This window comes from Taurulus bubalis, assembly GCF_910589615.1.
Source record: "Taurulus bubalis genome assembly, chromosome: 14".
Taxonomy (NCBI): Eukaryota; Metazoa; Chordata; class Actinopteri; order Perciformes; family Cottidae; genus Taurulus; species Taurulus bubalis.
The window spans coordinates 17,162,971-17,184,815 of NC_136602.1; the positions used below are offsets into that span (position 1 = coordinate 17,162,971).

At 41.3% G+C, this 21,845-nt stretch overlaps 1 protein-coding gene across 1 annotated transcript in view; it reads right to left on the bottom strand.

The window, feature by feature from the left end:
• The window catches only part of macrod2 (mono-ADP ribosylhydrolase 2), a 417,061-nt gene that overhangs the window by 101,894 nt on the left and 293,322 nt on the right, over positions 1-21,845 (bottom strand). The window contains exon 7 of the mRNA XM_079229872.1: positions 8,027-8,057. Coding sequence (XP_079085998.1) covers positions 8,027-8,057 — 31 coding nt within the window. The remainder of the gene's footprint in view (positions 1-8,026; positions 8,058-21,845) is intronic.

Sequence of the window (21,845 nt, forward strand, 5' to 3'; positions counted from 1 at the left end):
GACTCTAATCTCTGATGCAACCAAGAGACATAGTCTCTGGTGCTTCACTTAGGCATATGTAAAACAACTTCATGAACACTTTTGCTGGACCGTGGGTGACTTTCAAAGATTTTGGTTTTATGACTAGAAACCAGAGGAACATCACTGCTTTGGTTAAAGTAAAAATATACGTGGTGTTGTGGTTGATTTCCTTATTCGATGATGATTTAATCTTTCTAAACCTGATGCTCTATGAATTTGAATCTGTCTCCTATCTGACTGCTCGTGAGACATCACAGGGACTCACTCCCGACCTCAGTAATCAAACCCCCACAGAGAGTTTGGTTTAAAGTTCAATTCACGTAGATTTATTTGAAACACATAGTTTACAAATAAAACGAGTTGCGACCGGTATCATTAGACAACACCTTTCGTTCCCATCTGTCTAATGAAACAACTCCAGAATAATCAAACAGACACATTATTATATCAATTCAAACAGGTACCACCCCGCCTCCAACCCCATTCTCAGCATACCAACTCAAGCCGGCTTTGCTGACGTCCCTTCTCTTATCGTTGTTTTGGTCTGGCCTTCCTGGCTGACTCCTGAGCAGAACAAGGCCACTGCAATCAGTTCTACGCTCGATGTTCCCTTCTAATCTCTCGTTGGCCTGCTGATGTTAAATTACTTTTACAGTGGTACTTTACGCATAAAACAATCTAAACACAATACTTAATATTCCGCATTATTATAAAACATTTTCCCTCCACAGTGGTTACTTCATTCCTAATGAAACAGAACCCATTTTACATCACAGACAACTCTGGCTTGAAAGTTGGAAAGAAAAATGTATGTAAAAAAATATCCACTGAACTGGAACGTAGGGAAAAATATATAAATGTGCACTCTGCTTGAGGGACAATTTTTTCTTTAAGAACAAGCAAGCCCATTTCTCTCTCTTTTGCCAGCATGGCAACTATTTCACACCCTAAGAGTTAACTTTCTCAACAAACCTGTGTAGCTAAGGTGTTTTGCTGAGAAGGAGTGAGAAGTAGCTGCAGCCCCCGATATAGCGAGTAGAGGTAATTCAACAAGTTGAACACACGCCTGTGCTATGATATATTTCCACTCTGTGTTTCAAATACATAGGTAGGCTGAAGGCACAGAGTGCAGACCACACCAGTTTTGTTTTCCCTGAGTGAGCTTATATTGTGGAGAGGATACCACAACCTGCTGTTATTTATCATATAGTATTGTTGTGGCTTTTCTTTCTTCCTCTGAGCACTTCTTTGCAAGAGTATGTGACCTAGGTTTGATAGACTGAGGCTGACAGCATTCTCGAAAAATATAAAGTACAGCTTTTCTCCCCTTGAGGAAAGAATCGTATCATTGGTCCCAGTTTGCTACCCTCAGTTACGGATGGTCAAGTTCACGTCGCAACACTCGTCATTCATTTTGATGAGCTGTCTTCCTTGAAGCAGCATATAGCCCAAGGCTGAGGTATCTGGCACTCGTAAATATACCACAGGTGTTGAATACATAAAGATAGGAAATCTGCGACGGCAAATAAAAAAATGGCAACAACAGAAACATAAAATTCCAATGTTTATCTGACTTTGAAAGGTATTTAAGAAAGATTTAGCATCTAATTTATTTTTTACAATCGTTACCTAGAAACATCTTGAAAATATTTTTATAAAGAAATCTTCTTCTTAATAAAACATTGACAAGGCGCAAAGAGTCTGTCTGCTTCCTCTAAAGACCCTTAATATAACAGTAAGCATGATGGAATAATTTCAGCGCGATATAATACAAAGTAGATTAGATGATTGTGGTTTTGGCAGCAGGAGGAAATCATTAAGTGCAGCACAGTTGAGGGCTGCTCTAGTTGAGGGCAGCAGCCCTGTGTGTTCATCAGGGAGGGGGAAAGAGGGTTGACACCCCATCAGGGCCCAGAGGAGAGGTGAGGTGACCCGGGGTGGAGGACAGAGTAGCGCCCCAGGACTCTAGACGCCAAAGCGTGGGTGTCAAATGGCCCGGAGCTCCGCTCTACACCAACACTGGGACACGGCAGGGCTGTGACCATGACCGACTTTGCAGCCCGGAGAAGGAGACAGAGACAAAGAGCGATGGGAGGGTGCTGTGTAAGGAAGACAGGCAGAAAAAGAGGGAGGAAGAAAGAGAGCAGCCTCCATGGCACAACAGATGATGACCTTCCTTGGAAACATTCCATTTAGGTGATGCCATGCTTTGTCCTACATGCTAAAATTAGCACCTGACATTTCACTTTTTAAAAAACATCCTGAAGAGTGTTTCATATGCAAAAGTTTAATGCTCAACCAAGTTTCTCAAAGGCCGAAATCTATTGTCCTGTGGGCTGAAAGTATTTTTACATTTGGCTTATCATCCATGAAAATGGTAGAGGAAGGCTATTGTTGAGTACAATGCACAGTGTGTGACTCAGTTAAATGGGCTACGAAGCTCCTGCTCCCTCCGAGCACACACTCTGCTACCCACTGATACAGCACATTGCTCCTATGTACCTTGAAACTCCCAATCCAGCTGGGCTAAGCTCCCCGTAGTAAACCCCAGGTTTTAAAAGGAGGGGGGGGGGACGTGCCCAGGCCATCACTGGCAAGCTAGCAGCGAGCCATCATTGTCGAGAGATAAGGTGCCATGAATGTCTCCAGCCTTCCTAATCCTGGACAGGGATGAAGAGAGCAGAGTATGATGCAGCCTGGAGGAATTTTTTTAGCTGCTTGATACCTTTGATCTGGACAGTACAGTAGAATGGCAGCGTGGACATACCAGTAGAGCTTGGGTGGATTACATATTACATCCGCATATCTCCCACAGCCACCAGTCAGTGCAAAAAGTCCTCCGTCAACAATCCTCAGATCTGTCACAGAGACAGATGAGTCAAAGGTGGAGGGTGAGCAGTGAGCAGGGAGATATTAGTCCTGAGCAGTGGCATTGCCATGTTGGGGGCCCCTGATTGTTTTGATAGGGTTAAAAATGCATGTGCGCCACATCATCTGTCAGGTAAGTAGTAGATTTAATGTTCATGTCTTTTGCTTTGTGCCAGTGAGCTTTCTGCTCTGTGTTGAGATGGATCTCAGCAAACGCCTCCTAAACTGTACAGCTCATGACAAGGCTTTTGGAAAGTGCTCTTTCAGTCCCACCGTAAATGTGATCTCCACAAGACCAAGTTGTCCACATTGCATCTTGAAATGGGATTTTTATGTACTTTGCAAGTATTTCAGCCTGTGTGAGAGTGACGTGTGGGGGAGAAAAATACACTACAATGGACGAGAGAATGTAAGGGAGGTACAACGGAAGAGGAAGGGATACAAAAAGAGAACATGACCTCCTGGTAGTTGGACGCTTGGCACTGATCTTGTGAGACATTGAGAGGTGTATCCTCTTTGGGAGGAATAATCCATTTAAATGGGGGTCACATGGCTGTGATTGATGTGCAAACAGGAGCAGCACTTAATAACCTCTACCATGCTGGATGACCCTGTGGCCCACTGTGGGCACCAGTTTGTTTATGGGTGGTACCTCCGACACACTATTCGCGCAGAAATTCTGTTGTGGCTAATGGGCCGGACTGAGGGATTGGACTGTCAGCACAGTGTGAGCCCTCATTTTTCTTTCCAGGCGTCTAAGGTACCCCCTGCGCACCCCTGCTACACCCAACCTCCCTGTTCTGCCATCATCTGTCAATGGTGACTGAATCTCCTGGAATATGGAGGCGTGAGAGAGAGTGTCAATTAGCATTAGCTTCTCTGACAAATCTATTTTTCTCACCACAAGGGCCTTGGATAACTCGTTCCTGATTCCTCTCCGTCACAATGTTGGAGGCACATTTGTTTTTCGACAACAATTCAAGTGTGAAAATGGGTCAAGCACATGTTCGTAAGTATAGTACCTGGGTGCATGACCGTCTGCACATATTAAACGATCTATGTGTATTCTATAGAGACACAGAGAGAGAAAGAGACACAGAAAGGAAGACAGATAGAGAGAAAGCGAGAGATCAGAATGATGTGCCTCTCATACTAAAAAGCTTTTGTTTACATTGCTGAAATGGAAGTTGACCTTAAAGGTTATCTGAAATGTACAGAAAGTGTCAAAACGCCTGACAAGAGAGCAGGGCCCCTTTCAGAACATGGCAGTACTCAAGAGGCACAGGGAGTAGTCAGACAGAATAACACCACAGCACGGTACTATACTATAATTCCTTTGAAAGTCCCTCCTCTATTTGCCCTCTGCTGTGTGAAGATCTTCAGTCTTAATCAGCGGTATTGTTCAGTGCAGATGCAGTTATGGGAAGCGCTAAGCGCTAAGCCATTTATTGAACAGGCTGTTTAATCCCCCACTGCTGCATACTTGGCTCTACACAAGCCTCCCCCTTTGATGTGAGGGGCGCGTCGAGTGGAGCGCTATGACGGGCTCCTACTGGCAATGCAGCACAGGGCACCGGAGTGAACAGCAATAAGCAGTGCCCTCGTCAACAGCGAGAGTACAAACAGTGACCGTTGTTTTTCCTGTCCATCATTTGAGTTAATTTACTGAGGATTTGCGAAAGTTTTTAAGTTCAATTCAATTCAATTCAGTTCATTTTATATAGCCCAACATCACGAATACAAGTTTGCCTCGGAGGGCTTTACAATCTGCACACATGACATCCCTGTCCCGGGACCTCACATCGGATCAGGAAAAACTCCCCCAATAAAGATAGTAAAAACCCTTTCACAGGGGAAAAAAAGGGGAAGTCACTGCAGAGTCAAAGACTGACGAGTCAATCATTTACGAGTCAGACACTAACAGTCAATCCTGACCTAACATTTCCGACAGTCAATTACTAAGAAGTCAGACCCAAACGAGTCAATCACAAACATTTCTGACACTAACAAGTCAATCACAAACATTTCTGACACTAACAAGTCAGACACTAACAAGTCAATCACAAACATTTCTGACACTAACAAGTCAATCACAAACATTTCTGACACTAACGAGTCAATCACAAACATTTCTGACACTAACAAGTCAGACACTAACGAGTGATACACAAGCATTTTTTACACTAACGAGTCCCAAACTAATTAGTCAGACACTAACGGGCCAGACACTAGTCTACAGTTGTATAGCTTTAAAGAATAACTAACAGGTTCTCAACATTACTATGGTTAAGGGTAAGGGCTTGAGGGTACGCAATATTCTATTTTGCAAGACAGGATAATATGAGAAGAGGGAATGCATGTTGGAGAAATGACGGCTGTACTTATCATCACTGACTGTAAAAGTTGCAGTGAAATAAGGAAGCGATGAAATTAAAAGAAATTAAAACATCTGCCCTTCTTATAATTAACACTTCAGTAATAGCCCTTTTGAGATGCACACCATTGATAAGTGGCAGAAAACAGACAATATTGCAGAGAGAGATGGTGAGAGGAAATGGTTGGGAGTTGCATATACGCAGTAACTGTGCAAATTGCAAAAGTGATGGGTGGAAAATGTTCAACATCCCGAGAGGGAAGAGTTCTTCCTCTGCAGCCCAGAGTATAATTATAAACATCTAGTGATTTATAAGCCTGAGGGCTCTCTTTAGTACACACACTGAGCTTAGCTAACAAGTGTATGCTATGCTATATATCATGATGCGTGGCCACTGGGACTATCACAAACCCATTCACATGCATGGAGGTTTAAATGTGCCGACTGGGTTTTTACGTATAGACCGGCAGATGTATGGTGGTTCAATCTGTCTTGAATAGATGGATAGATTGTGGAACTGAAGTGCATCATAATTAGCTATTTCTTTTTTTCTGCTTCCTGGATGCTAATAATGTGGTCGATACTTTTTGCCCAGAAACTGGGTAGAAAAGAAAAGTAGTATGTTTTTCGCTGGTTTAATAAGCATTTTGTCAAGTTCTATAATCAGTGATTGTCAGATAAAGGAGGAAGAGTGATGAATGGAGATTGCATCACTTTGTTTGGACATTTCAGAAAAAAACAGATGTAACGTAGTCAGTACAACACATGTGAGCAAAGATGCTTTTTTGATGCTGATCAATTATTGTGGTTTGAAAATACAGTGAGTAAATCCTAACTTAGAAGAGGTTTAGAGGCTTTCATGATCCTAACGCAGACTCCCAGTCATGTTCTGGGATGTTGTTACTAGACTTAGGCTCTTCTTATGCTGAAATCCTCATGTAACTTCCTTCTTGTGGAAAGAGGACTTCCTGAATGCATTTCCAAAATGTGTTTTTTTAAACAATGTATTTGTTCGGCAGTCGAACACAAAACAAGGCACATGCTTCAGCACTATGCAGTCATTTGTGGCTGAAATGAACAGCAATGACATATATTTTCTTTTTTTCCCTCTTTTAATAGATTGCAGTTTGCTTTTTTACGTTGGGCTGTGATTGGCTAATTGCGTCATAGAAATAAGATATGGTACAACAATGCAAGGCTGCGTGCCATGCGTGATATTTGTGAAAAAACTAATAAAATCAGTTATGACGGACGCTTCTCTCACATCTTGTACAATTGAACAGCATCAGGTCTTTATGAGCGGCGGTTCATTAAAATAACTCTACTGTGGCTGTGCTTATTCACACCATCAGTGCTGGAAAGTACACAACTAAATTGAAAACAGTAAAGTTAACACCTGGGTATTATGTTACGGCAACTTTGTTCTGAACAAAACCCCAACACAGTTCCACAATTACAGTAAGCACAGCACAGAACATATAGCTCAGAAACATACACAGGGTGAACATCTAAGCAGAATTAGGGCGACAGAGCAGCCTTGTTGTTTGTCTTGTTGTCTTTCACGGTTTGAGAGGTAGATTACATTAATCTCTCTGAAGGAAAGCCTCCAGCTCTTTCAGTGACGGCCATGTAAACCCATAATGGATTTAGCTTTTGGTGACTGGACAGTTCACTGGTCTTCCTTACCGTGGCTGTGATAGGATCATTGAGAGTCAGAGCACCTAAAGACTATCGTGAAATGAGTGGCAAACAATTACAGATCCCTGGTCAGGTTTAACAGTTGCAGGCTCATTATTGGCCTTTTTTTTTTTTAACAATGGCAAAGAACCATGCTTTACTAAATATTCATCTTAAAACGCATTTTAAACTATTCAAAGCAAATATATCTCATACAAATAGCAGAGTTGAGACTGCTTTTATAGAACAGTATTGCTCCTGACTTGTTCGTGACAGCGAAAGAAAATTAGCATGTTTATTAATTCTTAACATATTTGACACCCACTGTGATTATTAGAGCTTGTGTGCAAATTCAATGAATGGCGTCTACTGTAGTCAGAAGAGTGAGAAAATAATGATGTCTTCTCAGCAGAGGCAGTTTAATATATTATATAAACTCCAGTTGTTTCTCTGCATCAAGCATCATTCGCCGTCATAACTTCAAAGCCTCTTTAAATTGCCAAGTTTGGCATGTTTTCAATGTGGCTTTGTTTAAGTCTAATTAGCACACGAGCTCATTGCCAGCGATGCCCTGCTGCATATCAGGCCTGGTCCCACGAGGGAGCACAAGCATTGTTTGGGGTCTACATTTTGTTCACCTCATACTAGTTTGTGTCTTTGTGCAACAGTAAGGTGAACTTGTTGGTATGTTACAACAAACTGTGTTCTTCTTCAAAGACAAAGCCTGTAACCTCCTCCGCTTGATGTAGAATTCTGAATATAATATTGTATATTTATGTGTCCCTTTGGGAAAATTAATTTTTTTCACTTTTCTGGATTTTACACACAAATAACAAATGCAGATATATGTCAGAAGGATGGGCCACAGCACTTCAAGCAGTTAGGGATTCAGTGCCTTGCTCACATGCCCAAAAGGTGAACTAGCAACTCTCCAGCTTCCAGTCCACACTCAGTATTTGGTCCATTCAGGGACTTGAACTGGCTTCCCTCAGGTTCCCACGACTAAGCTTGTGTATGCAGAAGGTTATGATAACATAAGTATGAAAATTAAAAACAAAAAAAGTAAATAAGAATAATTCAGCTTACCATAGATGCCTGTGGATATACATGGGAAGGCCTGTGCAGAAAAGACAGAGAAAGAAAAAGTTAAAACATATTCACATAGATTGAAAAAATAGGACAAAACAGCAGAGACTTTTATCTCATTGAGCACTAGCACTACATCTACATTAAACTGTAGCCATTGAAGCAAGCCTACTGTTTACCTTTGTATGTTTGTCGTTTACCTCTACTGCTTCACTTGCTCATTCCCAAGAGGAGCAATTTACAGTACCATTTGCACAAATCCCTGCATTGCTAATGCAAAGCTGAACTGTAAACTAGCTTCACACACACACACACACACACACACACACACACACACACACACACACACATAATGTACTTTTCTCTTGACTTCCATAAACAGGCACATTAAATTGCTTCTGGACCTGAACACATTCACACATACACACATTAGATTGATTATCACGATCACACCGCTGCATTAAAGAGGCTGTTGGACTGTTGGAAATCTTATCATGCCCCGTTGCACCAATGATCATGATGGCCCATTAGTACTTAATGCCCATACTTGATGTCCATAACAGTGATATTTGCGTATGTTGCTGGAGGAAACGGTGGATCAGAGTCTGAATTCAAAGGTACGTGTAGGGTTTGCTGCTCACTAATCTCCAGCGCTTGAATATCACAATGAGGTCGATTGATCGTGTCTGTCGCCGACAGCCCAAACGTACACACACACAGACCTTCTCTTCCTCTCTTCGGTGCTTTAACCAGGGACTGAGGCTGCTTCTCACACAAAATCTAGTTTCAGCCTTCTGATGTATGTCTTTAATTTAATGAATTCAGATAGCTAAATATACAGCTTTCATTCTGTGGAAAGTTGATGCAAACTCAGCTGGGTCTCAATGACAAAAAAGACATCACAGCCAGAGGCTTTTTAGCTAATTTCATTCAATTGATGAGAAAACTAAAGAATAAATCACAAAGCTGTTGTTGCTCTATTTGGATCAATCGCAGTAATCAATAACACCCCACCAAGCACTAAAGCAGCCAGGGACACAAAACAAAACAGACACGCAGAGAATCAGAACACGTATTATGAATATTTTCATAAGCTTAACAGCAAAAACCTACAAGTATTTATGGCTGTCTTTTCCAAAAAGATTATAAAAAGTAACCACCTTGTAATAGTTCTTGCTTTGTAGCACTTTGCAGCAGACATATTATTCAAGCATGGCTTTACAGCTGAAAATAGTTTCATTATTCTTTACTTCCGTGAGTAAATATATAATGATGCATAGGCCTCGCTGTAAGCTTCCCTATTTCACATTCATCTTTTTAAGTATATTAATAAACAGTAAAGAGAAAGGATTTTTTCAAAGGTCCCATTTGTCCTCAAAAGACGCTGAATACGTGCTTTAGTTCCTGCATTCATCAAAAGGTGTGGCCACAACATTAATATAATAAAATGACAAATGTAAAAAAAAAAAAGGGGGGAAAAATGTCCACTAGCAGCTCACAACTGGATGGATATAGCACAACAAAACACTACAGAGATTCCTCAAAGAATAACACACATATGCCAAATATTTCCCATGCCAAAATTAAGCACAACAGTTTGTTTTGCCACACTGACCCTGTCAAGTTGTGTTTAGGAACATGCTGTTGCCAGCAGAAGTGCCAAGATCACTTCATTTTAGAACTGAAAACACAATTAATAGATCTGAAGGATAACAAATACATGTCTGCTCATAGGATGATTACACAAACAAGTCAGGGCTCTATTCTGGGGAGTCTTTTCAACTGAGAGAAGAAATAATCGCATTTCACATATTTTGAAAGTAAATAATTGATTAAAAAACAGATAAAATATGTAGACCTTTTTTCTCTAAAGCAGCACAACCTATGACACCCGCTTTGAAATGCAATGTCTGTTTGTCGTTGCTTTGTGCGGAGAAGAATGAGTTTCCGTTTGTGCTCTTATTTACCCGTTTTCAGGTTCCGCCTGTCAAGGTGAATCTTTCTTCTGCAGGATGATTTAAATCTTTTACCGAAGCTTTGACCTTTCCAGATGACTGTCTGGGTCTGACACAAACCACAGATGATGAACCGTGGAGAAGCATGGACATTTTTGGTCCAGTGCCAAGTGCTGTCCATGGCACATATTGAGACTGAGAACACGGTCAAATGTACCAATGGTATCAGAAATAAATCATAACTGTGTTGGATGTTTGATTTTAACAAATTTGTATTTGAAAACCCCAAAGGATGTCGAAATGAATAACTGTACAATGAACCTCAGAGCTTCGTATACTCATTGGCAGTGAAAATCTCAATGGCTAAATTATGCCAATTCTACATTTGGCAACAGTCGATTCAAACAGGAATCAAGATGAAGACTGAAGCCGTGTAATAATAAGGAGGAAGTCAACTGATTTTAATCTTCAGACAAGAAAAGCATTATTTCCTGTCAATGCCTTCAGCCAGTCTCAGCTGCCAAACTGATCCCGAGCCAGAAGCCTCATTATCTTCTCTCAGCTGAAAGGCTGTGATGTCGGTCTCCTCAACTACACCTGAACACATCTGTGGCAACGACATACCATCCTCATAATCAATTGTAATCTTTTTGTATTAGTTCCATGCCTGATCCATCTTTTTGGTGTGAAAATGCATTATGTAAATCACTTAACAGGATGCTGTAAAGACTTGACACCTTGTGGCACACGCCACATATTTGTTTAAATGGCATTTATTGCAAAAAGTGAAGAGACGTATATCTCCAATAAAACTGTAAGGCCTGGAGAGCATTTCAGCAGACACTTTTCTTTCATCTATAATTACACTGCAATAAATTACACTAAGATATGCACAAATGATTAATCTCACCAATGATCAATAGCTGTAAATATCAACGCAGTCAATATTATTTATAAGCTTCCAGGAGTTTTGTTAAAATCGTTAAGCCTCAGCTGTTGATGAACTAAAACTTTCCTAATGTCAAGGTGAGTGGGGGAGAATGTTTACTGCGGGAGCACCTATCGCATTTACTCCCATGCAGAGCAAGATAAGTGTTGACGGTCAGTCCTCAATGGAACGGTTAAATCAAATAGAGCTTTAACTCTTTTAGAGACAGGAAACTAATGAGGCTTTTAATCTGTGAAAGCCGCATAAAAGCAGCAGATTTCAGAAGCCACGTCGTGCAACACTGGAAGAATAGCTAAGCCTAACTCTCTTTCTTCTTCCATGTGAACTCTGGGCCACCGTAGAAGCTATTTTGATAGTTGTTAGCGTACATACCTGTACTCCTGCTTACACTGTATAAGGTCCAGTGTTAATTAGGACAGTCAGTGGTATATGTGACCTATGATTCGTTCTTTAGGTTATTATTTCTATCTCTGGCTGCTCATTAGCAGTGAGTCAGCATGTTCGCATGCGCCCTGGCATGAGGCTGTGCCTGACATGTTGGCTTGTTGCTGATTTTCTTTGCTTAGGGAGTGTTCAGAAATTGGTCACCAGGGAAATTATTCTGTTGCTAGGGCTCCTCCCTAATCTATCACATCACTTTAAAGTGGAGCACCTTTCCTCTCGGCATCTCTGCACACTTATTCAGCTCACAGTATATTAAATCCAGCACAGAGTGGCTACGGTGATCTTTGTTGAACAACTAAACTTCTGTGACATTCATGCATCCTTTTAATGAAGTGTTAAATATAATTCACATGCATTTACTGTAATATTTAAGTATTACAATTGTTCTAATTGACACAACCACCACCGCTTATTAGAACAATGATTTATTCGCTTCAAAGTGTGACTAGGGTTTTGCAGACAGTGCTCATGAAACTAAGTCACTGTTATTCCACTGAGGGCATGATAGCCTGCAGCTTTCAGTCAATTTGTTAAGCAGCAGGAAATGACACAATAAAGATGGCTCAACCTGTGGCAAATAGCGGCTGCCCTGCTGTAGAGCTCTCACCTCCCCATGAGGAGACAGGTACAGGTAAGAAACCCTTACATGGTCACAGTGACTGCAGGCTCGTCTCGGCTGGCTGAGTAAATAGCACTGGACACAGGGTGCTGCCCCCCGAGCTTGAAGCCTCCAAGCCTGTTTGCAGACGGAAGCTCTGCTTATAAATCACGGCAGCGAGGGGAGACCTTGTGCAAATGCGACCACAAGTATGTTATTATTCACCACTGTTGCCAGTACGGTGTGGGCCTACATCAGTATCAGAACAAGAAACCAAGAGAATCCTCTTTCTTGACTGCTGTAAATCTTTAAGCATTTAGGTCATGCCTGGTGTCCGTCTGACTCCACTACCTGCTGCTGCTACTGGGAAGAGCACGTCACGGTTTCAGATCAGGATATTCAAATATGACACATTAACACCCTTTTATTCTGCATAATACCACACGCCATAGTCTAATGCGAGAGCTGATTGTTTGAGTGTCATTATGCCAAATGGAGGATGGAGAAATGCAGAGGGTGAGAAACCTGCCGCCTAATGACCCGAGTCCCACCACCCGTTTTTATATCTGCCGTGATCAAGTATAACTATTATCGCAATAATACCTGAGTGTCCATTCAGGATTCAGCATCACTGGCTGCGTTTACATGAAGGGTCTCACTTACTGGCCATAACACTCTGGAAAAACAGCTTATTAAGGATACAATGTTTTGCATGCAACTCTCCTGATGGAGAATCTGTGTTGTTGTGAATAAACCCCAACAGAACATGCTTGTCCTGCTCTGCGGTCCTGTCAGCAATGAAGTATGAAAATGTGCCACCACCAAGTAAATCCTGTCCTTAAACAACAGCAGGTAACATCTCATACAGAGGAAAGAAATGACAACCCAGACAATAGAAATTGTAAATAATCCTTAACACAATGTTTTTGTTGACATCAAAATGTATCTACCGTGGTGTGCGAATGAAAATAAAGAAGATGTTCCCACCTCACAACCAGCAATGTATTATTCAAATATACAGCTATCTAAACCTGGTCTTTTGTAATCCCAGTGTGAGGTTTATTGCGTCATTCTAATTCAAACATTAAATTGTAATATGAATGTAGAAAGAATACTGAAATAAGGACTATTAGAGTTCTTTGTGCATGTAAAGAAACAAGCGATATATTGGTAATGTGCAAGATTTAAGAAAATTATAGGAGACGATTGTAATAAAAAGAAAAGTCTGATGGATGCGTTAAGATACAGTAGTGTGTGGTGGGGGACTGCAGCTTATTCGGTCAAGCAGTGTGTGGGAATGCAGATGCGATAACAGTGTGCATAAAGGGTTCAAACACTTGCCACTTCCACAGTGGGACAAGTGGGGGCATTGGGACCGGACTAAAGATAGATACAGTTGTTGAACATAATGAACTCTGTTTGGCCTTAATGCAGCTCAAGGTGTTCAGTGATTGTGTTTATCACACATCTGCACACGCAACGGGGGGAGAAAGACTCTGCAGCATGTCTGTCAACCAAACGTGTGACAGAGTTGAGATGAATGGGCAGAAAAAAAGGTGTAAATGTTAAAGCCTGTGGATAGGGCAGAGCAGTGGAGCAAATACAAGCAGCAACTGAACTCTTGGCTGCTTGATTCATTGGTCCATGACCAGCTGTATGGTTGATGAAGCACAGTTCGCCCTGAAGCCCAAAGCTACAGAGCACAGGTACACTAAGAGGCTTTTTTTTTGACACAATATGGTCATTACATTGGGAACTAGAAGAAACTTTTAACATAAAGCTGTAAAGTCCTTGTAAACTTTTACATCCACAAACTGTATATATTGTAAACCAGTACATTGAATGTCCAATGTGGGTAGACAACTGTTTTTGTTAATTCTTCATATCACTGAGTTCCCACAGAGGTCTGCTGGTGACACTGACTCCCTCTGTGTTAAAGACGGAGCATTTAAAACAGCATAAAGATGGTACTACTCTGAACTGAGGGCACATGCAACCAGACGCCTGCTCATTTTTATGGATGAGTAGTCCAGCTCAGTATCAGCAGAAATGATATCATTGACCACTGAGCAACAGTGAGGCGAAGATGGAAGAAATACATTCACATCGGTGAGACAAACTGATTGACCTCTGCATAACCCACACATGACTGACAGAATGGAAAGGAGTAGGCAGCGAGCATGTCAGGTAAACTCAATAACAAAATGTATCCCTAATATTCCACTGCACCGCTACTACAGCTGCAGGCATGCTTGCTGGTCAGATGCTTTCTGTTTTCTTAAGTAGAATTTATTGATTAGATTAGCATACCAGTGGTGGCTGAAATCAAGACTTATCTGCAGGCTGATCTGTAATGTTGTGTGGAGAGAGAGCGCCTCAGACTGACAGTTGTGTAATAGAGCCGTGCCTTTGTTGTCTGATCAGGAATCATCATTTCATTATTTAGCTCAACTGAAGGGTGAACCAGGACTTCATTTGAGGCAGGTTGTTATTATCATATTTTTGTGAAAAGCCTCACTGTTGATCCGACTCTTGCTTGCTGTGGTAATTTAATGGAAAGTCACAATTTTACCTATCAATCAAGAACAATATTTCTGCAGAAAAAAAGGGGAGCATGACTGCATTGTCCCACTGCATGGTGGAAATAACGATGCAAAATGGTAATTATTACCCATGAGCCATTATAGTACTAGTCATTTTTTATTATTATTCGAGACCACCGCCGCAACTTTTATTTAAATATCAGCATTATTTTCCGATTCATGGTATCTAACATCCGCTTCCTTTAAAGCCTTGAACTTTACTTTGATTAACATCGTACCCTCGACACGATCATAATGGTCCTGTGAATTTTGTATTATATTTATCACATGAGGGTGACATCATAAAAGGATGGGGCGCTTAGATTGAATTCTGCGATGGAAGCAAAGAAAGCAGTAAATGAAGGGTAAAAATCTTTGGTAATTCTAAGGAAAATGTTTGATTTGACTATTTGAACCTCAACAATCAGCGGTGTAGGAGACGCATCCTTCAATATGCCTCCGGGCCACCAAAGCCCGTGATTATTCCAATGAGTGCTTAAGAAATGTAGAGCATGGTGTATAGCATTAGACTAATTTGCATTTTGGAGGCCTAAATTGCAGGTGGGCATAAAGACACGATCAAAGCAGGAATAGGAGGATTCTGTCTGAATCTATCAAACGGCTGTTTCATAAGGTATCACGAAGTGAGAAAGCCTCTGAAATGCTGAAGATGAAATGAAGCAAGAGAGCGAATGTGTATTCTCAAGTATCCATGCCCCATGTCAAACTGCCTCAGTAGAGATTAGCAGCATATGGAGCTGGGAGGTTAGAATTATCAGTAATCCTAAAATATAGCTCATGATTTGTACCGCAAGAACAGATGAGTAGTTTATCTAAATGAACAGTAAAATAATAACTAGGGAGCATTTTCACTTGATACTTTACTTACATTTCCGTTCATAAATCAACTTCAACAGCACATTTAATCAGAGAAAGGGGGTAAAAAGGGTGCAACGGGAAAGCCAGCCTATGGTACCCTCTCAATGAAAGGCTACTAATTAGAAATTTTTCTTCATTTCAAAGTGCCCTTCAATATTTTTCAAAAGCACCATATCAAAAGGCGCTTCAAAGGCAAAACCTCACTCTGAATTTTGAGGTGACAGAACAGCATACATATGAAGACTTGCTGCATCGGTCCTGTCTTTGTGTCAGGACCGACACAATCCTGTCTGCTGCACACTAATGACTGCAACAAGTAAACCTAGAACATAAATGCGTGGCTAGACACAGCTTGCATTCAGTAACAAAAGTCTTGCTAGCTTCCCGAATACTGACCAATGTTGTTTGAACAGAGCTACCAAGCAACCACCGCTGACATCTAAAAGGGATCATGGATGACTGATGATTTAAGCTGACCTTCATCCTGTTGCCCTGCATTATTGATATTATTAAAGATTTGATGAGCTACCGTGTGGTTAGGGGTGAGCTGGTACTTTTGGCACTACATGTAGTGGACTAGGCACTATTGTGCAGGGGTTATAGAGGAGTCAATGGAACAAGGTAAAACAGAGAAAGGACATGTGGTCAGCAGGGTTGCTGAAATTAATATGGTTGATGTGAAAGTAGAGATTATTCTGCAGCTCAATGGTCCCCAAGAACACAGGAGAGGCTGCCGTTGAATGAAATGATTGTTCACCGACATCGGGAGTTTGGATATGAATGCACAAATCCCAATAGATATTAACTCCTTACAGCCTCCAAGCCCACCGTCCCATCGGTTCACAACCTTTGAAGGTTGCCTGCACAGAGACAAAAACAAGACGACTACATAGATATAATGCAGATAATATTAGTTTGTATATATAAAAATGATCTCCAGGAATGTACTAGGTTACTAATTCAACATTAGAGCTAATTAACACCCCATAAATTATTGTGGTTGGACTTTTTTAGTTATTGTATACTTATTGTATATATATATATGTATGACCCTGATAAATGTAGATGGGAGATCTGCACAGAATCCAAACAGATACAAAAAATAGAACATAACCACATTTCCCAAAGCACTACATACAAAATAAAATCTAACATTCGTTAAGAGACCAACCTCATTAACTGCAAATCGAATTGAACTCTCTGTACTGGCGGAGCAGTGACCTCTTGGAGGCATGGTAAGTACATCATTATTATTGAACCATTGGAACACATTTTCCAATTATACGTATCCCAAAACATACAGTCAATTCTTTGGATTTCTTCATTGGCCTTGTGCTTTAGGAATAATTACTCCGAAACTTGAAGCCTGGAATGTGTTTGTCAACTGGGAATTTAAAAGGACGTAATGAACTCTTTGTTAACGGACGCTCAGGGTGATCTGTGTTTGCCTTCATCGCACTCAGTTCTACAACACTGATGATAGCTGATCCCGATTACACAACTCCAGTGATGGATACTGTATCCCTGTGTGAACTCCTGCAATGCAAAGTTGTGGGGCTGCAGCATGTTTATGAGCCAAGGAAGACTGGGGTGGGATGAATGAGCCTGGGGAAAGAATAGCGCACTGTGGAAGAGAACCCTGGATAACTTGAAGGCTTTTGTTAAACGTCTGTTGGAGGCTCACTATTTCCTTCGCTGCCAGTGTTTGTGCTGGGGCAGGCTAAACACGTGACTGATCTATGGACTGAATGTGCAGGGATGAAATTGATATTGATCTTCTTACTGTTTGTAATGCTTGGTAGATTGGTAAATAATCCCAAACTGTCCAAGTATCCCTTTCGAGTCTGAATGCATCATTTTATGGATTACCCTGTATGGGGCCTTGGCTTGCAAAGGATGGGGCAAAAAAGTTAGACATAATAAATGGTACTGCATTGTCCAATAAATCAATGTCAAAATTCATGAGCCTATCTGAGACCTACTTGCTGAACTGTTGCTAGATTTCAGTATACACAGTAACCGCATATGCATTTAAGGAATCTCCATGTAGACAAGAGCTTTGGTACAGAGTATGAAAGCCTGTTTATCCGTGTAGTCCTGGGGCACAATAGGCCCCAGCAGCGCACTTTCGCTTTAAAGCTCCCCACAACATAGAGCCATAAATCTGAGCTTGCCCAGAATTAAGAGCAACCAACACTAATTAACGGGAGCTGGATGAGAGGTCAAGGCCGGTGTCGTATTATCGTGAGAAAACGCCATCTTTCAATTTACAGATACTGGTCTGATGCACTTTGAGTAATAAAGCTTGCGGTACCGTGGCAGGAATACAACTATAGTTACTGTAAACACAATAATGTATGTTTTCGACCTCTGTTTATTCCAGCTGTATGAAGAGCTTTTAAATGAGATGACTAAATTGTCTTTATTCAATTGACACTTTAGATATGATGACTGCCTGAGGGAATGCCCACAAAGCAAGACTACTGATGCGACGTAAAGCTCAATTTAGGCATACTGCACAGAATTGGTTTTCCATGAATATGTCTAGCCCTTAAAAGGACTTTGGTCCAAGGACATAGTAAGCTCTGAGTAGGTCAGCTCTCCCTCTGTGCAGACCTGTGGGCCATTCTCTCACACTTTGATCCGGGCTCTGATGACGGTGTGGCAGGCACACTCAGGGGTAGAAGGATTAGGGACGGGAGGGACACAGGGCCTGACAGATTCTTTTGTAGTTGTTTCATCATTCATCCAAAATGCAAACCAATTGCTTTTCTAAGGTGCTTCTTTTTTCTGGTTGCAAAATCCTCAACTCTTAAAAGAGAGATCAAAGGCGAAGCAGGCTCATTGATAACTATATAATGGCTCACTTAAAGAGAACAGGCATTTTGCTGAGACGGGCGCATGGTTCAAACTGGAGGCTATTAGTCATGCTGTCGACTCATTTCCATATGTGTTTTATTGTCTCATGGGCAAAGGCTACTGCTCCGCCTCGCAGTTATTGCACTCACAGTAGGTCTAATGATATTCACACCTACGGCAAAAACAAAAGGGCCTTGTATCTCTTTGTCTTCATATGAAAACGCTCTTGAAAGGTGACAACGTGAAAGCACATTTCAGGTTTGTGCGCTTTTCTTTGGTGAGCTTTTAGCCTTACTTGTCTGGAACAATATTAAGCTGCATCTCAGTTATCAAATGTAATACAGACTGAATATGAATTCAGCAATGCAGGCATGTTTTATGTAAGGTGACAAGGAATATCACAAGAACCAATACTTGGCAAAAAGAGATGCTTGTTTGGCTGTTTTTTAACTGGCTTACTGCTCCTGAGCAACTTTAAAGTTATGCACATGAGAAAACTGGTTATTCCTACACTACATGAACGCCTGTGAACCAAGCCAACAATTTCTGAAACAACCAAGTTACCTTAGCAGAAGAGATAGAAGCTGTCTGAACTCCATCTGATCACCGTGATGGAAACAAGTGACGATCCAACTGATGGATCTTACGTTTTATTTCAGGGTGTTAATCATCATTAGATTATTATATAACTGCTTATTTATTGTGTTATTGACTCACCAACTTCTATCTTCTATCTATATAAGTACATGTTACATAAAACCGAGATACGGGCTTATCCAGGTTTTATTTCATCCTTCCTTCCACTAAATTCAAATTCACCAAAATTGGAGATTTATATAGAGAATGAAAACATATGTCTTGGCAAGATATAAAGCTAATAGTATTTTACATTCCCAAGACACTCCAGTATCCCTGAAATCACATAATGGACATCAATAGAAAACAAAGTCCAAAGTGGTTTTTTAAGGCTGCAGTACAAATTAATTCCCTGTTATTATAAATTATGTATCAAAAGACTTGACTTGTACTGGTTGTGGTATGCATATTAACATTTCTGGCCATACAACATCACCATGGTGGCAGTGTTGCCCTGCTCCTAATCCACGCTGTTTGAGAATCAGGAGGACACAGACTCCCGGTGGACACCGGATGTAAACGCGGCATGAGGGTGATGACGATGAGATGAACTGCTGCGAGGATGCCTGATCTCTTCCCTTGTCCCCACATTTTCCCCCGTCTGAAAATGTACACACACCAAATGCAGCAGCTGCCATCTGAACCTCATGGTCTCTTCTTGGCAACCTCAAGGGGAGAGCACATAATACACCTGCTCGTCACGTAGGAAACTTCGTGGCAGTTACAGGGATATGGGGGATCAACAGATGTGAAAGTGTTGGTAGGAGTGCTCCCCAAGGTTTGTTGCCATCTTCAAGTAGTCCTGTCACATTTACACTACAGTGCAGGATATGAAGTATGAGGCTGTAAAGCAGTGTTTTGAAACATTGGGGCGTTTGTGGATTTATTGAGTCTAAAAGCCTTCTGAAGGATTGCCTTTTCAAAGTATCCACCTTTAAATCCCACAGGAGATTTATTTCACCAAGCATCCAGGCCTAATCAAAAATCTCCCCTCAGACACTAGCTGGGTACAAGTTAGACTCCTTTCTACAATTATGATCGTACAGAGGAAACCTATACCCATACATCCACTACCAAACATTCAGCATTTAAAATATACACAGGGGTATAAAGTAGTAAGGGTCTATTGTTTGAGTGCATGAGGCGGTGGTCATCATTAAGATGCTTAATAGACCATATCGCCTGGAGGACCTGACAGACAAGCTGGGCAGTGGAGGATCCAGAGAGAAAGAGGGTCACCTTCATGTAGAGACAGCTCTGTCACACTGGGGCCATGACGGGAGCCACTCTGCCACCAGAACATGGCGCAGACAATACATGTCTATGGCCAACCAAGCAGAACAATAAATCCCCCACCTGCTCTAGACTTTAACACAAAAAAAGAAAAGGAAACAGACTCTTAGAGAATGTAGGGACTAAATAAAGGTAGTACTTCCTCCGTAAGGTAACTGTAATTGCTTATCTAGCTGCAAAATAATAATTTCTATTAAGAATGTGAAGGCTTATTCCTACTTGAACACATTTTTAATTCAACATGTAAAGCCATCTATTGCAGAAAAACAACAACTGTGGGTATTGTCAAAACATGTAGGTGCTGTCTTTTTAATCTTTATTGATCTCATTAAGGAGGCAATTAGAAGAACCATAGGAAACATAGAAGAAGCACCATAAATGTATGCAACAGAAGGGAGAAGTAACAAAAGGAGCATTCAGAGGCAGTCTGCTACTTTCTGTGTAAGATTTTTGTTAAATGCAGTCAAATCCCAGAGCCGCATTGCAATGTGGCGCTATCTTGGTCTGAGCACAGGTGCATCTCTAAATGAGGAGGAATGAGGAGGGACCCAAAACCCACCAACATCCCAAACGAAAGAGAGGGGACACGCCACTCAAGGTCACGGTGAGTTGCAGGAGCATGGGCACTGCAGATTGATTGGGAGTACAGGGAGCAGCTGGCTGAGAGGAAACAGGAAGGTGACTGAGAGAATCACCAGGTGGCTCTTGTGAATTATGAAACTGTCCATCCAGCTCGTTCTATCTCCCATGCCGACTCAGTGCTGGTTTCAAGGGGTCCTGTCGTGTGCTGCTTGCCTCTGGGATGCTTTAAATGTAGAGTGTGCCATTTGGTCAGAAACTAGAGTTGTTGCTGTGCTTTGATTTTAACTATATGGAATGTTTCCTCCCACAAATGGCCAGAGGATAATACAGCTAATTACAGATTTCTAAATGTGGAGTTCATCATGAATATTGATAAAGCATTAATTAGTTACTAAAACTGGAAAACCATTTTCTCTGCACCCAATACATCACATGTTTTTGGAGCAAAAATGTACTGCATCACTTTATAGGGATGAGGATTAAATAATGCCATCAAATAGTTCAGTCACAATGTCTTTTCTTTGAAAAAAAAAGAGGAAAACACTGGATCAGCTCACAATGTTTTTTTTCTTCATCAATACTAAGGAGCTTGATTAGTATTTAAAGTGGATCATAATCATGCTTGGGTAAGAGACCATCATGTAGGTCATCATCACTATGCCTGACGGAGCTCAATGCCAAACACATACACATTCATCATGACTCAGCCTTCTTCCCGGAAAAGCCAAGGACTCTGCAGGACCGGGCTCAGCTGGGCAGCCAATAACACTGCACGTTAGGAATCTGGAGCCATGATGAGGCAAAAGCAATCTTATGCGTATACTCATCTCAAATCACTTCCATCCAGTTTCATAATGGAGCCTCTTCACTGCCACGATGAATGGGAAACACTGTCGCACGGTTGTTCTTTTAATTGCTCAATGCCTCGCTGTGTGAGTTCGGATGAAATGGAAATCCAATGCCATTCAAAAGAATGCCAGGAGCAAATCTTTTATGATATTTGCTTTTAGTATTCTACTCGACGCATCTAAAAAGGCATCTC